Source organism: Gymnogyps californianus, chromosome 12, assembly GCF_018139145.2.
Source record: "Gymnogyps californianus isolate 813 chromosome 12, ASM1813914v2, whole genome shotgun sequence".
NCBI classification, from domain to species: domain Eukaryota; kingdom Metazoa; phylum Chordata; class Aves; order Accipitriformes; family Cathartidae; genus Gymnogyps; species Gymnogyps californianus.
The window spans coordinates 5,200,854-5,218,466 of NC_059482.1; the positions used below are offsets into that span (position 1 = coordinate 5,200,854).

The following is a 17,613-nucleotide window of genomic DNA, read 5'->3' on the forward strand; positions in this document are numbered from 1 at the left end:
AGCTGCTGGTCCACACTATGAGAAGCCCCTTTTTCTTCTGCAGTCCACTACAGGGTCAGTCATTAACATTTCATTTCCCTATAGGATGGGGAAGCCTCATGGGCTGTAAGGGACTATTGCACACATGCAGCCAAGCACATACGGATGCGTTTGACTCAGGGAAGACGGGGATTTGGGGAATTCACTGTGTCTCTATGAAATATGTTGTGAACATGCAGAATAGCTTTTATTAACTATAAATTGCTAGTTATAGAAAGCTGCACATATTGCATAACAAATAAAAAAGGGCCAGTGAGTTATTGTATTTTTAAAAGCCTTAGCTGCAAAATATTAGGACATACAAATAATCAAGACAGCTGCAGTGATTTATGAAATTTTTTACTTTGGGGATACACATTGTAATTTGAGGAAAAAACAGCTGAATAGTTCTACTTCACAATTCTTAATTTTTTTATTTAATTGTAATTCACTTATATAATTTACTTAATTATAAGTGCATAGTTGTAATGCTTCCAAGATTTGTACATAAAGGAACATCAAGCATCTTCTCAAAGGGCAAAGTGATCACATTTGAGTAATTTCTCATACTAAAAATCTTAGCCTTTAGGTATGTGATTAAGATTCATCGTTTTTCCCTATATCAATATAATTAGTATCACTGCAAACACATCCTCAGTAGAACAGATATGGTTCAGAAAAATAATTCTGTGCATGTGTTTGAGTTCAGCCACGATAATTAATGTGCAATAACACTCAGAGTAGAGTCTTACAAGGGGAGCATGTATTCCCAGCAGTCTGCTGCGGGGTGGTAGCAAACAAAATGCATGGGAGATGCTTTCAGTTCAAAGAAATACCGCTTTTTGGTTATGTCACTGAGAGAACAGGAGCCGTGTACAGTCTGAAACAAGACAGAATTGTCCGCTAATATTTCTCATCATCAGTTTTAGGCCATAAGTAGCCTGTCTGTAAGTATTCGCACAGTGCGGCACAGGCGTGGGACTGTCCGACTGCCGCGTGAGAGGGTGTTGTGAATGCGTGAGCAAAAAGGATAGGCTTATGGCTTAACTGTAGCAAACTCAGCACTGGATGTCTTTGTTTTTCTGGCTATTAAATTCCAAAAATAATATAGTATTCATTTAAGAGGTGGGTATGATTTTCCCCAGGTGGCAGCGCAAAGTAATAAAGAAAGAGACATACAGCTCCATCTCTCTGCCCTGCTACGCTGGGTGTATTTAGAAAAGCTTTTAAGAGATGAAAGGAGTAGGGAATGGGCAGAGTCTGCTTCCAGCTAAGCACAAACAGAAGGGGAGTGATTTGATTGAGCCAGGAAGAAATTATTTGTACCCAAACCAAAAAGAGATGCAGGAGCAGTTGTGAAAATCAATTTCTTTTCCAGATTCACGCTAGTATGTTCTGCCTTATACTGGTGTAGATGGAAAAAGAAAGCTTAACCTTTAGATGCTTGTCAGAAATAGGGGGAAGGATTGCATGTAATGCCACTGGATTGAATTATAATTCAGGCAGTGAGTTAAAACAGACACAACCTGCTTGTATTGATGGGTACAAATTTCTTGTCTAGTGTTATATTGAATTTCTCTTTCAGTGTTTTCTCCATTTCTTCGTCTGCAAGGATTCTGATTTCCACCAGATCCATATTATCCTTATAATTGTACTTTATCTCAGTGAGTTTCCACCCCACCAGAGCCCGGATGCCATCGGCGGTCTGCAGGCTGCAGATAGACTTTGTCACAAACAGTGAGTCTGGCGCTGTCTGCAGGTGGGCATTGCGGGGTCTGAACTCTTCAATGTCTCGTGGCTGAAGGGTAAAGAGATAAACTCGACGGCAAACTTCTTCTTCCACGTTATGGGAAGCGGAGATGCTTTGGTTGGGAACCCACTGCTTCCTTTTCACCTTCTCGAGGTACCAGACCCCACTCTCCTCCAGGAAGCGAAAGACCCCAGGAGTCTGTGGCTGGTCTGTCCCCGAAATCAGCTCCATTGGCTGCCACATCTGGTAGGCCAACCCAAACCCGGCGTCCACAATGTAGGATTTGTCGTCAAGCTCCACTTTTAGCAGCAGATGATCGATTTCATCTGCATACGCATCATACTCAGGGACATAAACTTTTGATCCCAGAAGGGTGACGTCGTAGCCGAGGGTTTTCAGGACCCAGGATAAAAGATGGTTGTTTTCCATGCACCAGCCCCCACGTTTCTTCCTCACTATCTTGTTGTAAGTCGCTTCCACGTCCAGCTCAATGCTTTCCCCACAGTGGATGCTGAGGTTTTCAAAAGGGACCGCTCGGATGTGGTGCTGGAATATATCCGTCAAGGTAGCCAGGTCCGGCTTATCGTAGGAGCCCTGGTAAGAGATTCTGGCGAAATACTCCTTGATGTCCATGCTGCCCCTGAGAGAAGGGTGGAAAAAAATAATAGGTTGTGTCAGAAGTGACGGAAGGATCTTCCACATCCCTTATAACGGGGTGCTCATCAGTATGGGCAGCCTGCTCGGAAGAGGAGCGGGATTTGAATAATGGCCCTATCAAAGGCAGCTGAGTGTGAGTATTAGCACCGAGGGAAGCCAATGGGACACTGCTGATGAGCACAACTGTTATTTTTAATTGTTTCTTTTACAGCTGTGATGAGAGGCTCCAGCTGTGCTAAGCACATTTCAGTAGAGAGTTCCTACCCAGCAAAGCTACAAATCTCTGTAGGAAGGAACAAAAACAGTAGCAGCATTGTTTCCCCACTAGAAATTATAGGAACTGAGACTCTCCAGATCTGAACTGCTTTACTCGTGGTTTGACTCAGCAAAGCAGAAGCAGGGAACAAACCCTCCCACTCTTGCAGAGCAATCCAGAGCCTCCTCTGCAACCAAATCTGAAATAAATCTGCCCTGCCATGGTATTTCCTTCATTATTTAGGCAGCCTGGCACAAGCTGGTCTCACTTGCTCCTGCTTTCCATGCTGGCAGTAGCAGACATGACCTGGAGCACAGAAGGGTTTTTTTTAGGGCAGAAAAGGCTGTGGGAGGGTTTTTGCTGCATCTGCTGTGAGCTGCCTCCCCACAGCACGGCTTAGCTCCCCAGCTCTGCTAATCACAGCCCTGTGCCAGCAGCAGGAGGAAACCAAGGTTTGGGCCAAAACTACAAGTTTCAAGGGGCCTCATATTTTCTGACATCATTTTTTGGGATGCATTTGCTCCTTCAACTCATAGTCTCCCCAGTGGTGGGTGGCTGCCCATGGGTAAGGGACCAGGCATCGCCCTCTCCAGCACGGCAGAAGGGCTCAGCGGGAGGCTGTGTTTCACGAGCATAGGGCTGGAAAGCAGCTCAAGCCCTCCCAGCCCTTGATGGTAAGGAAACAAGAAAGGGATTTTGATGTAGCCAAGTACTCCCCAAAACAGCTAAATTTCAGACATCTCTGAGTACGGAGCGATGTTATTCAGATTATTGACCTGAGAGGTCCCAAAATGTTCTCAAGTTCCTGTATACGATTCTTAAGGTAAAATGGTAAGAAAAAGTCCAACTGTTCCAACCAGATTAAATTCTCAATATCTGATGAAAAATGGCACACCCCAAATTGTATGGGGATTTTGGAAAGATACTTTCAGTATATAAACAAAGCAATGAAAATGTAAAATTTCCATTTGGCATAATATCCTGGCAGAAGCAGAGGGTGCCCCAGTTTGGCTACCCACATTTCCTAACCTTTAGGATAGAAGCATTACAGGAATCTGTAACTATTGCATCATGGCCACCGCCATGTCTCCGACATCCAACAAACAAGCCTGAATGATCCACCATCGGGTTAAGAGCATCAGATGATTTTTCGGGGGATTCTCTTTGTTCAGCTTTTGGCTCGTTCCCAAGCTTTTCCCCAAAGCCCCAGACCTACAACTCTATTCATTTTTGAAAATGTGGCAGAAACTTAGTTCTTGCCGTGTGAACTTTAAACCAGCATCACCAGCAATGAGCTGGTTTCCCCTTCCTTTCTCCCTTTCTTTCACTTTGCCACAGCAGGCAAAACACATATAGTAACTTTTACTTAAAGGGAAAATGTTGGTGTGGGGTTTTTCTGTCTGTCTGTCCATCTATTGCAGGTATATATTCAACTGTGGTATCTGAAATAAGTCAGATGGCATGAATGCCTGGTCTGCTTGAGGCTGATAATTGAGTAAATAAACCAGCGTATGTATTATACCGAGCGACTGAGCATTCCCCGCTCTGCTGTTACACCATTTTCTGCTGTGTTTTGTCTTCAAACAGATTTAACTTCCTGGTTAGGGAGCGCTCAGCTACCAAGATTCGGGGTTTAAAAAAAAGGCTTACCTGGAAAATCAGTTCAACTGCCAGTGTATCTCTGGGGTTTGGCAGGGATGGTTTTAGGCTAAAGCAAGTGGCGTGGCTGGCTGTCCTTTACCTAGCGCAGACAGGGCTTGAGCACTGTTCTCCAGCTCCTCTTCAGGGGAATGTCTTTTCCCTCAACTTGCTTTCACCCGCCTCCGTCAGATTGCAAAAGCTGAAAAAAAAAAAAAAAGAAAAAAAAAAGAAGGGTGGAGCGCAAGAGCTGTAGTGAGGAAGCAAAACCAACAGCACTGACTCAACACGCACGCAAAACCTGGTTGTTATTAGAGCAGAGGCTGCTTCGCATTGTCACTAGTTTCATGCTTTCTGCAGGGGCTAGCTTGGGCTGTGACGAAAAGGGTATTTTTTTGTTTCAGTAGCTAGCTGAATGCACTCGGGTAGTATATATATATTTTTTCCCAGGTATTAGATTACTATTTGTTTGGAAACGTGGGGAGGAAATCTTGCATGCATTCAATCTGAGAAGGTTTTTGCACTGTTTCTGAAAAGCAGCAAGATTTCAGCACAGTAATTTGCACCTGCAACCCCCTTGCTCCAGTCAGTACGCACAAGAACTTCAGTGCTGCCTTTGCTTAATTTGCTTTCTATGATTTACGTGCGTTTTTTTATTACAGTAAATTTCAGAGAATGTAAGAAAGCACTGGGACCGCAGTGTGTCTTCTTTGGGGTTTGCCCACAAGTAGCACCTGAGGATGTGATGGTGGTGAAGATGCTCTTGGCAAAGTGATGACTATGGAGTGCTAACACATGGGGAACTCCATCCTATCGGTGTGTTTCATACTGCTTTTGCATCTACAAATTTTGCCTGCATTTTGCCAAGCTAAGTCTTATTAATTCTCTATTATATATACAGCTGGATTCTTTCCTGTTAGTTCCCCAAGAGTAGTTCCAGTCCTTCACATTTAGTATCAACAGCAAGTTTCATTCAAACACTGATTTATTGGAATAATTAGCAGAGATAATAAATCAGACCAAACAGAGATGTCTGTGGTAACCCATTACACAGCTCCACTCCCATATCAAAATTTGGCTCTTTATCATCCCGTCAGTGGCTAGTGTTTGACCCCACAAGCGAGAACCGATGCCCAAGCCGAGAGGCACTGAAGGGAAAGGATTACCTGCCCTTGTCGGGCTCCTCTGGGCAGATCCAATTTGGTACAAAGAGAAAGTTCATATTCCTGGGTGGATCTTGCTGTACATGGAATAATCCCTTCTCTTCCCACAGGCTAAGAGCCCCTCATCTTGACAAAGAGAAACCAAAAGCCGAGCAGGCAGACCTGCAGTCCTGGTGGGAACTGTACTGAAAAGAAGCCCGTGGATTCATCACTGTGCAATGTGCGGGCAGACCCAGCCGTGCTCCTTGCCCAGAGTCATTTGGGACCACAGACGGTGCCAGAAGTGGACGCTTGCCGTGCTCCCTCGGGCAAATGTGTGAAGTGGTTGGGGATCTGTTCCAGCTAACTTTGGGGTCCCCTTAAGACACAAGTGTTTTCTAACCAAGTAGGAGCAAAACCCATTTCCCCTGGTACTTTGATACTCAGCTTTTCTCAACTCCTCTCCCTATAACATAGCTCTGATATTGAAGATTTTCTTCCTGTGTCTTTCAAATTCTCATCCTAACTCACTATCCTATGCCGTCATTCCTGCATCACTCTCCTTTTTCTTCCCATCCTGCACATTTTGCTCCTCAAGCCATTAAGACCATGAGCTCTCATTCTCCCCAGGCGTGCCCAAGGCCATCAGAGGGCAAAGCTCACTCAATGAGCACTAACGGTAAGAAGAGGCTGATCTTGACCCGGGAGCCTTGCCAGAGTCTGTTTGCATTTCATCTCTGTGCCAGATCATTGGCACTAATTTCAGGCTTGGCGGGGCAATAAACTGCAATCAGAGCTGCTGGGTAATGCAGCCACGACCTGGCTGCACCCGTCCCCGAAAGCAGCAAAGGGCAAAGCCCAGCTTGGGCCGACTGTGTTGCGGGGAGCATGACCATGGTGAAGGTGCAAACGGGAATGTCCTTGGAAAGGATATTGCTGTCCACCTGGACGCTGTAACGCAGTTTCCCAACCTTGGCAGGAGCTGAAGCTGGTTGAGCTTTTTCCAGAAGACTCTCAATGTAATTGCACTCACTTTTATTTATTTATAAATTTAAACTGCCGACAGCATTTAATTTATTACTGAAATCCTTCTCTCATCCTAACTCTCCTGAGAGGCTGCATCAAATATCTCTCCCTCCCTGCTTTAACAGAGTATTATATGCTGCAATATTTGCCTGGGGAAATAAAAGCATAGGGTGCCCTGTTTGGGGTAATAGTCCAGTGTCTGCTCACTGTTAAACAGCTCCCCTCTATAATGACCTCTGTCATGGGCTGTATAACAAAGCAAGGTATATGATATGATATGATATGATATGATATGATATTATATTATATTATATTATATGGATGCTTCATATACAAACTATGTGGCATTCTACTTAACTATCTGGTTTTGGTGGGAGGAGAGAAGAAACACTTTTAAAGTAATAAAACAATCAAGGTGTTTTAAATGGAATTACTATAAAATCATAAATTCTTTCACAAGGTCAGATTCTCCCATCCTGCTGAGCTCTGAGTTACTGGAAAAGGAAATGCTGCACACCCTGAGCTGAGTGGCTGGCTCTAGCCTTTCATTTCCAAAGGGAATTCAATAGATGTAGGCTGCCCTAATACAAGACTGGTAAATAATATTCACAGCCTATAAACATATTCATAATGGCAGAACTCCCTCATGCTTTATATTCATTGCCTTCCTTATGTAATTATAGATATCAGATAGCTGTGGCTACATATCTTTCTGGATTTATATCTCCAGCATCCGTCACATGCAGTTTTGGTGGTGTCCATCCCACCGGCCAAAGGATGAGCCTGCAACTACGGCAGCAACTTTTGCCTGTGGGACTACAGAAGGGAGTAGCTGTGCTGGACATCATTGCTTGGCTTTTTATCAGTGAGGAAGAGACCAAATCTCAATTTTAGTGTTTCCACTATCTGCGGCATCTTTCTGAGGGCTGGTGAGTGTCAAACATTATCTCCCCTGCTTATCTTTACCCTGCCAATATGAGGTTTTTCACACAAGCCAACTCCAAGGTTGTTAATGCAGACCGAGGAGACCACGTTGGTCTGTAGGGCCTTCCAGTCCTGAGGTTTTCGGCATAAATCTCTTACATGTAAGTGGTCGTAATTCAGTTAAATTCCATTACAAGGGGAACAATTGGCTTTTCTACATGAATGGCTTTATCTCACAGACAGTTTGAAGCAAAAAAAACCATTTTAAGTAACTGCTTTGAAGAAAAACATGCCCATACATCTGGCTGTTGTTTTCCCACGAATCATGACAGCTGCGGTGGGACATGTTGGGGTGCGATCCTCATTGAAGTGTGGTCACAGCGCCATGGGGACACCCTATAGCTGCTTCTGCCACCTCAGTGCAAGGCTCCGGGGTGCATATTAGGAAGGAGAAGTTGTCTTCCATTTCACAAGCAATAATCACACCCTCAATGTGCTGTTACTGTCTCCGTCTCGTGGGCCACCTCTCCTGGAGATGCCAGCAGTGTTGTCAAACTATGAAAATGTTGAGGAGAAAGTCCTGCAGATTGGAAAGCAGAGAGTCGTGCTGGTTTCTCTGAACATGCTGGTAGCTGGGTCTGCGAGGGCTGGCGAGTGGCTGGGGAGGCTCCGAGCCATGGTAGCAGTGGCTTTGCTGGCATCTGGAGATGGGGAGTACTGGAGAGCACTTAAGAGGAGGATGAAGAAGACAAGGAGAGCAAGATGGTGTGTATGCACGAACGCTGCTTGTCCTGGTAGCTGGAGAAGCGGCTGGAGGAGAAGCCAGCAGCCTGGTTAACAGCCTGGGAGCTTTCTGTATCCAATTGCCCGCCTTGACCAGGGCTGCTGGGGCCAGTGAACTCTTTACCAAACATTTTGGGTAACTCAGGCTTTCGCAGCAGCTCTTTGGCCAGCTTCACCCCATCCCCACTAGCTCCTTCATGAGAGAAATGCTGTCCTACCTGGGCTCACATACGTTTCCTGTTGCCCACCTGGTACATCCACAATCCGCATGGCCACAGACTCCTCTGGTTTTTCCTTCTGAAGGGTCCGGTTCAAGACAAGCTGATCAGCAGTTAGCAGTGCTCTCCTCTGGGGTCTGGCGTGTGCAGGTACTGATCCTGGAAGCAAAATAAACCAAAAATCACTCTGCCACACTCCGACGCATTTTTCTCATGCAGCACTCGGACGTGCCGATAAGGCAGCACTGGGAGGTCAGTTTGTATGGGCGGGCAAGGAGGGGGGTCCCCCGTCCTGGGCAGGGAAGGGAGCTCATGCAAAGGGTCGGCAGACCCCAGCCCTTTCCATGCTGAGTGTTTGGAGCAATGCACATCTGGAAGACGCAGCTGCAGTTTGCGCTCCTTTCTTCCGCGTCTGATTTTCCCCCTCCTCAGCTCCCACAAGTGCTGCCCAAAATGCTCCTTACCGGACCGGAGGTAAGACAGCACCAGCAGGGTCACATGTCAGTGGTTTCAAACAAGAAATTCAGCTCGGCAGGAACAGGATCAGAAACCAACTCTCCTTGCCAGGGCCCGGGGGCAGAGCCAGCGGCTCCCACCCTGGCCCCAGGTACCTCTGGCTGCAGCTGCCCCCCAGCAGCCGTGGGGCTGCCCCCGGTCCGGGCACTCTCCTGGCGAGCAGGAGGTGGCTGCATGATTCCTCCCCACCATGAATGTCAGTAAATGGCGGGGTTTTTTTCGCCCTTCCTGAAAGTTCAAACCACCACGTTATCACGAAGCGCCACTGCTTCCTGCAACGCTTGGCAGAGCAGGTCTGTCCCGCCACGGGGCACAGGGCTTTGGCTCCCTCCCAAAGTAATTGAGGAGGTAGGGATTGCCTCTCAGCAGCCTCCCAGGGAGCTCGGACAGCCAGCATTTGCTTGTGCCTGAGATTTTACTTCTGCAACTTAACTTTACAAGAAGTGCATGACCTCCCTCCCTGTCTCTGCACCCGACCATTGCACACACTGCCGCAAAAACATTCCCAAATCAATATGTAATATGCACCCAGAGCGCCTTTGGAAACCCAGGACATTAATCTTTCTCTCTTCATTTCAATGTCCTACCTAGAAATTGGATATTCTGTTTTACTGGCTTTTTGTGCAGATAAATGCTCCCATGATTAACCAGTTAATAATTGCCATCATGTTAAGCTGTCATTGCCAAAGGGAAGTATGACAGTGTAATATGTAATGGGGCATCAGCATTGCTGGCTGGACCCTGAGACAGTTTCATTTCACGCTTTCTAACGAGGGCTGTCCATCATGCTGTCAAAAGCCTACTTTGGACATTTTCCAAATGGGAAGATTTGGAAATTTGGAAAAATTTGCGGCTCAAGTGCTGTTACAGAGGTGCAGCTGGGCAAAATGGGCATCCATGACAGAGCCCGCAAACAAAGCAGATGGTCTATGGGGAAATACTCAGTTGCTAAAGACCAGTTTATAATTCTCTTTAATTTCACCACATTTTCACCATTATCAGTAGCTGCTCGGTAGTTGCAGGGCAATGCATTTTCCTGTGCAGGGACAGAAAGGCCTCATTTGAAGATAAAGATGTTGTGTTGGTCTAGTCCAAAAGTCAACATAAGACATCCCGTTAAAATTAATTAGCTGATCATCTGCAAATATTCTGTACAGTTGCTAAACAAATACATAAAATAGCCTGTGATCTGGGCACACGTAATTCCACCCATTTAGGTATGACCTGCCTGCACGAAGAAGATTCGCAAGTCGACAGTCTCTGTCTTTATCATCAGGCACATAAATGGCTGAGTATTCAAACCTGTGTACCATATGCAAAAAAATATTGTTGCAAGATATTTTAAGAGGAAAATATTCCCGGCTAATCAACAGGTGCACTGACTAAAGGAGAGTTATATGTATGTATGAATACGGGGAGGGGGGGAAATGAGAGTTCACTCAGCCCTCTGAAATTCCTTTGGTGAGCTCATATTTGGGATAGCAGAGAGGTACTGACGAAACACTTGCAATATTTCTGCGACTGGGATATGAAGCAACAGAAAGAACATCTCAAAGGGAAATATTCATTAATTTTCCTAAATGGAAAATATCTTGGCTTTATAATTCATATGTTCTCCATATAGTCATATAATTTATATCACTGAACAATTTATATATTTCTATTTATACACATATATATTAGCTCTGAAAAAAACCCAACTTTGTACATGTGCCTAAATGCAGCAGCAGTCACCATTTATGAGCAGTGAAACTACCAAGCCCCATCCTCAGCAGGGTTAAATTGTCCTTATTCCACCAAAGCCACGGAGCAATGCTACTTGCACTCATCTGGCTTTGAGCCTGTTCCTCCAAAAAGCTCCTCCCAAACCAAATTGTTGTTTCAGTGAAAAGGCTCTCATGGGCTTCAGTGGGAATTTGGATCAGCCCTAATTCAGGCAATCAGCCCGGAAACATGCAAAGCGGGAACAATTACACTGGTTCTGTCATTCCCATTACTCAGATTTTTTTTTTTTTTTTTTTTTTTTTTGAGGTAGGTGGGAGGGAAACCTTTTATTTCAGTGAGGAGTAGGAAACAGAGAGTTACAGTGACAGCAAAGGAAAAAAAACAACTGTGCCTTTGGAAAACACATATTTATTACAAGGCACTAACACTCATCACAGAAATAATATATGTTTGTGATAACAACGTATTCCCTCCACCCCGTTGCTGAATTAGGAGTGCAACTGGGGAAAAGAAAGGAAAGATGCTCTGAATTCAAAATGCTCCCCCAGACTTACCTTTATTGGGGTTTTTTTTGGCTGTGTCGAGGAGAGTCTGGAAGTTGTGGGAAGATTCAGAAGCAAGAAGATGGTTGTGCAGGGCTCTTCATTGATTCTTGGCAATAAATAGCCCCACCACAAATATTATCAGTGTCCGGCATGTCCATGGAGCTGGGTGTTTACAGACTGAAAGGTTTTTCCCGGTGTAAAAGCCAAAGGTGGTAGAGCGAGGGTTACTGTGGCAACCCGGACTCTGGAGCTCTTGGCTTTCCTCCCTGCTGTGCACTCATGGGGGACACTGGTGTGACTTCTAAGGCACTGCAGGGACTCGTGGACACGTAAAGACCCTTTTCACATGTTTTTTCTGCCTCCCCATGCACCCACAGCTGGTGTATACAGGACAATGTAATGTGCACCACATATAGGTGTATGGAAAAGAAGAGAGAAAAAGTATTCACGCCTGGAGCAGGAGGAGAGCAAATGGAACTGGAGAAATTGCCGTGGTTTTGCCAGCTGGCACCCTGCAGGCTGCTGTACCCAGGAGGGATGGAAGAAGGAATGTAGCCCTCCGGGGGTTTGGGAGGGACTGAAAGCTGGGAAGCAGATTTTAGATATGGTCAGCATGCACAGTCGTATTCTGGAGAGCAGAGTGGGGAAAGATATTCACTATTGACAAGGTAAATTGTCATAGCTGGTGGGATCTAAAACCACATCCACTTCTGCATTGCTCAGCTGGGAACTGAGTGAATCTTATAAAAAAATATTTCAAGTTGCTGAATCTAATCATCTTCCAGGAATCAAGCTATGCCAAGAAGCAGCCCTTTCCCAAAAACCAGCTCCATGCCTCCTGTGCTGCCCTAGGGCTGATACCCACAATATTATTATTTTTTTTCCAGCAAGGACCAGTTTGATCCTTGATCATCTGAACTGGTAAATGGCCTTTGCTGTGGGATGATGAACCTGGTTAAAGTGACATCGACCCTGTGCATTTTTATCCCATAAGGTAAAAGGCAACTAATTTCCATGCAATGGGGATGGTACTTTCTTTTCCTCGTCACAGTGTTGCAAATTGATGCTACATCCAGGTCAGTGTTTACTCTCAGGCAGATGCTGAGGATGCCGTCATGCTGGAAGATTGTCGTCTGCCTTTCCAAATCTTTATTTAATAGGAGCTGTGGTATGAAATTCTGGTGAAATAGTCCTTGAAAAGTAACCACCTGCTTTTTAAGCAGCTGGAGGCACATCTCTGCTGTTCCCTATTTAAAATAAATAGACGTGTCATGGAGAAAAGCCTACGGTTCAGGCGCACACCGTGAAGTCCCACTGAGACCAAACCCAATGCTAAATTTGTCAATTCACACTAATGTTATTTTTAATTGCTTTCTCAGCAGTTGTGCTCAGAGCCCGCCTAGCGCCGGGCACTGCACCTCGTGTTTCATCGCAGCTCCAACCCAGCACAGCTCACGATCCCCCCAGGCCAGAGCAAACGGAGACAAATGTAATGTTGACAAATAGAGTGTTGTCACTGGGGCTGGAGACCGGGACCCTGAACCCTGGCAGGCGATGGAGGAAAGTGCCTTCAACTCAGGATAGTTTTCTGCTAAAATACCAGAGCTGTGCAAAGCCTTTGGGAAATTTCTGAGATGCAGCAGGACTCAGCGGCCAGCCGGGCAAGCAAAGTGGCTGCAATGCCCTTTTTACTCCAATTTCCAGCTCTCATGAGAGGCACGAGGTGCTCCTTAGCCCTGCAGGGAAGATGGGGTGAGCAGGTCTGTAAACCTTCAGCGAGCGAACCCCGTCCCCTTCATCACCCATGAAAGCACTAAGCAACGCCACCAAAAGCAATTGCCGGTCCTCTCTCAACTGCCTTTTGCCAGGTCCTTACCCACTTTGCAATTATTCTTCTAATTCCTGCCTATGCCAGCATAGCTAATAATTTTCCAAATAGTGTTGTATCGAAAGCTTTACTGAAATGCAGCACCTGAAGTCCCACTACACATTTCTTCCTTCTAGAAAATCACTTACCTAATCATAGAAACCCAGTAGTTAATTTGGGCTACCATTTTTAATAAACTCCCGTTCTGTTGTTATTGCTCACAACAGTCAGAGGCAGCCATAGCATCTGACGTGCCTGAATCTGTCTCTCCCTTATGCATGTATCGGAGGTATATTCTCCAGCGGCATCTGAAATCAGGCAGTGGGAATGTATATTCTGCTTTCAGCTAATAATTGAGAGACTAAACTTGGCTGGCTGCTAGGGACTCAAGGGAAGGGCTTGGAAATTGGCTGGGAGCTTCCTTCTCAACTTTTATGGAAGCAGCTCCTGAATGTTTCATCATAAGAAAATTTGACTGCATATTTATATGGCCACAAAGATACCCTGTCTAAAACCACAAAATCGATTCACCAACTGCATCAGTTACCTCTCTCTTTTTACTCCAGCTAACCCAGCTGATTTGGTTTTCATTGCTTTGCACAATGAAGGCGTGAATAGGCAATGCCCTGCCCCATCCTCGCCAGAGAAAGAGTTTCTCTTAATCATTTGCTCAGTAACATACCATTGGCTCATACCTAAGGCTTCAGCTACAGCAGGATACTTCAGCAGGACAGCAGAATTTAAGTCCAGCCTGACCAAGTGGGCATGACTGTGGTCAGACTGCCCATCTGATATTCAAAGCCAGAAGAAAAAAACTTTTTTTTTAAAACGATGTCATTGGTCAATCAGTAACCTGGAGTAGAAAACACTCAATCAACCTAAACATCACAAAACCAGTGAGTTCCTACTGCTGCCAAATGCAAACCCAAATCCTGCTTTGATTCAAGATGCAAACCTGAATTGTAGCTTTGATGCCCAATTGGTATTCTCTCTTTATTCGTTTTTTCCTTCAGTGTTGGTCTAGCGCTCAGGCAGAGCTGCTGCAGCACCACATATTCCTACCACAGAATAGGGCTCATTTTGCTTTTCTCTCCCTGGGGACTAGCACGTACTTTTTGAAGCTGCACATAATTTTATTAGTTCTATTCCCAGTCTCCAAAACACCGAGCTTCTTTTATATGAATGTGCTGCAATTTAGTACCATCAGCAAACTCCGCTGAAACAGTGAGAAATACAGACCTAGCAAAGATTCCTGCTGAAACCCATCCGCAGCCCTTCCCCAGCACCAGCATTTCTCTCTGCATCATCCCCTCAGCACTTTAATTCACATAATCTACCCTCATTTGTAACCCACGTCATTCCCTGGCCTCGGTTAATGATCTGATTTTGTGTGTTATGTGTTTAAAGCACTGTCTAACAAGAAATGTTTTATTTTTTTCACTGGTAGCACCTTTGTGAAATATTTATGATCACTAGATGTCACTGTAATTTTACTCTGTCTCCAGCCCCACTGAACCAACGTGATTCCTGGGCTCCAGTGAGCTTGCTTTAAAATCCTTTTGAAGAATTTATTAGTGATCAGAAAAATACCCAGCTGCTATCCTGATGGAGGGTTTCCTGGGGTGGGAAGGGAGAACCAGCCTCACTCCAGGCTTTGGCTGAGTTTTTATGGGCAGTTGTTAGGCTGTGGCAGCGTGAATAATGCAAAACCGTGCAACTTTGGAGCCAAGCGCTCACACATGTGTGTGTATATACATATCATGCATGGCTGCACACACAGGTTTCTGCTCAACACATGAAAGTCCTGTTAATTTTATGTTGCGTTATTAAATCCCTCTGGTGCGTGCATGCAGCAAAATGTGTGTGCAGACACGCAGCGCCCTGGGCTGTGTGCGGTTCACAGGGGCTGGCACATCTATAAGGCCACTGTTTGACTGCAGATTGCCCTGTAGCTTTAATGACCAAATGCCCTTAAACTTTTGTTGTTGTTCTTTAATAATGCCCCCACTTCTCTCCCAAACACACAGCCTAAATTCCTTCACCGTCACCTGAGCACTCCCATCTCCTTCCTTTTCATCCAGTCATCCCATTCCTACTGTAACTTCAGTTACTCACACAGGTTTTAGGACTCAGAAATCTCTAAAGAAGTAGCTTGCCTCTTTCACTTGCCTTAAAAGATTTTCCAGAATATATTTCTTCAAGGCCAACTCAAATCCACACTCCCTATTTCCTGAATTGTTGATTTCTCCATTGTACTCAGCCTTTGGGATATGACAATTTAAATATTACAGACCACACTCCTGCATAGGCACACATGGGATTTTTTTTTTTTTTAATTGGAAAAAATTCACCACTGAAATTAGAGGAAACACCTGTTTAAAAATCGTTTTTCTCCATTCAATGACATTATCCAGATCAGCAGAATATGCCTTCACTCTGTACTCCGGGTCCCACTGGGGAATATGCCAAAAGCAGGTCTTTCAAGAAAAATCAGTTATCGGGTGTGCAGCGCAGAGGCTCCTAAGCAGCGCTGGCAGCTGAGCCCAAGGAACCAAAGCTCTGTGCTGGCATCTTTTGGTGAGCAAGGAGAAAGGACCAAGGGCCATGGCTGTCTCCATTCCCCGCAGTGGCAAGGGATGGATGGCAGAGCCTGGCCACGTCCAAGGGAGCTTCGCAGCCGGGGAAAATAAGATCTGCTCTGAAGCACTTCCACGGAGCCACGACGGTACAAGGGATGCTGGGGGGATATGCGCTGGGTAGAAGCTAATTGCAGTGTCTGCAGCAACACTTCTCCCTTTGAACTAGTCCACATTGACTTTGTAATGGTCTAGTCTGGCGGCAGCAGGTTTTTAAAGGCTCATGGGTGCCGCCGCTCCTGCAAGCGGTAGCAAGAGGCGGGCTATCTGGGCAGGGGGTAACACCACAAATGAAAGGCACCTTCTGGCTTGCTACTTTCACCCAAATTATATAGGCTGTCTACCTCCATTAATCCCAACATCTTGGCTGCTCTAATACATTACATTCTGGTATTGACACTATCTCGCTTTTGATGAGCCTTTCTATTCAGGATTCATTAAAAAGAGTGTAAATGAGCAATAATGCTTCTGGACAAGCATTTTATTTTTCTGTGGAGCCACCAGGGGAGCTTTGTTTGTTCCCATGAGGTCAAATGCCTTTCATCTTCTGTGCCAGCCACGGCCTAAAAAGTCCTAAATTTCCTTTGAATTCTGTTGATTAGTTGAAGCGACACAGTCCTCTCTTTAGAAACTCTCCTCCACATCTCGCCCAACAGGACACACCGCATTTTGCCTAATGAGTAAGAGCAACACACAAATCAGAGGATAAAGAGACTTTTCAAAGTTTTGCCACTGAATTTAGACAAATGTTAGGGCTATGCTGTTAATCCTAAAAAATGACTGGCAACCTTGTTAGTACAACCACATCTATGTTAGATTAGTGGCCAGTAGACAGAAGCATCTCCTTGTTAATTGGAGACCCATTAGTCCTGGGTTAAAGCTAAGACAGAGTCACCGGTGCTTTGCCTGGGGCAGGAGGAGTGGGTCTGGGGTGTGTTGGGTGCAGCACCCCAGCTTTGCATGCACCCACTTGTCAAGCTCGGGGCCCCGAGGGCCAATGTCCATGATGGACACTTGGATTCACACCAGCTCTCTCGCTGGGTTCCTCTGCCAGGAACAGCGCTGAAAGGTCTTTCATCAAGATAAAAGGTAAAAAAGGTAAGGAGGGACAGAGAAATCAAAGGACTAAAGAGCCTAACTAATGAAAATGACATCCTGGATCTATTTTTGTATATATAGCAGACTTTTCTTAAGGAATTGCATGAATTTTCTTATTTGTTTTGAAAGGTTATAAATTACCTAGAGGCCTGATTGTGCATACGTGAAAAGTGTTGGAACAGTTCAATTACAGGTATGACAACTTTAAGCCCCATTTAAAAATGAGCAACTCCCTATACATAGAATCTTCTCCAGGTCCTTGACTTATTTCATCATAATTCAACTCAATCAGGAACCCTTTCAACAAAACCCAACATAAACCATTGTCAATCCAAAGTGAGGGATTGCATATTAAGAGTTAGGACACATTTCATTTCATCGGTTGAAAAACAGATTAATATTACATGGAAAACAGTTCAAAACAAGACTAAAGTTATGCAGAACACCCTTACATAAACATTACTGTAAATCATATTTTTAAACAGATTTAATCTTTGTTTACCCAGAAATACCCCAGAAGACTAACTTGAACAATACAGGGCTATGAATTCATAGCAGAGATTAGTTAAAGCAGATGGCGAGCCTGTGTCGATGCGCTCCGTCAGAGAAAATGTGGCCATAATTGGATTTATTTTAATTCACTTATACTTTGACTACAGGAGAAATGCTGGTAAAGTTCCTCATGCAGACAAGCCCTGAGGTTAGGGCTTTCAGGGAGCTGCTGCTTTCCTTTCTCTCAATTCTATTTTGAAAATTGGACTTAAATGCAAAAATAACATTAGCTACTTATAAATGAAAGTGAATCCCCAGTCTT

At 45.0% G+C, this 17,613-nt stretch overlaps 1 protein-coding gene across 1 annotated transcript; it reads right to left on the reverse strand.

Annotated features, from left to right (window-relative positions):
- Nucleotides 1-1,419: 1,419 nt before the first annotated feature.
- On the reverse strand, nucleotides 1,420-4,365 carry LOC127021161 (arylamine N-acetyltransferase, pineal gland isozyme NAT-3). Its single transcript, XM_050904098.1, has 2 exons — nucleotides 4,332-4,365; nucleotides 1,420-2,408 (listed from the first exon to the last, which is right to left on the reverse strand). The coding sequence occupies exon 2, from the start codon at nucleotides 2,399-2,401 to the stop codon at nucleotides 1,529-1,531; it is 873 nt and encodes a 290-aa protein (XP_050760055.1). The 5' UTR covers nucleotides 2,402-2,408; nucleotides 4,332-4,365; the 3' UTR covers nucleotides 1,420-1,528.
- Between the last annotated feature and the right edge of the window lie 13,248 nt (nucleotides 4,366-17,613).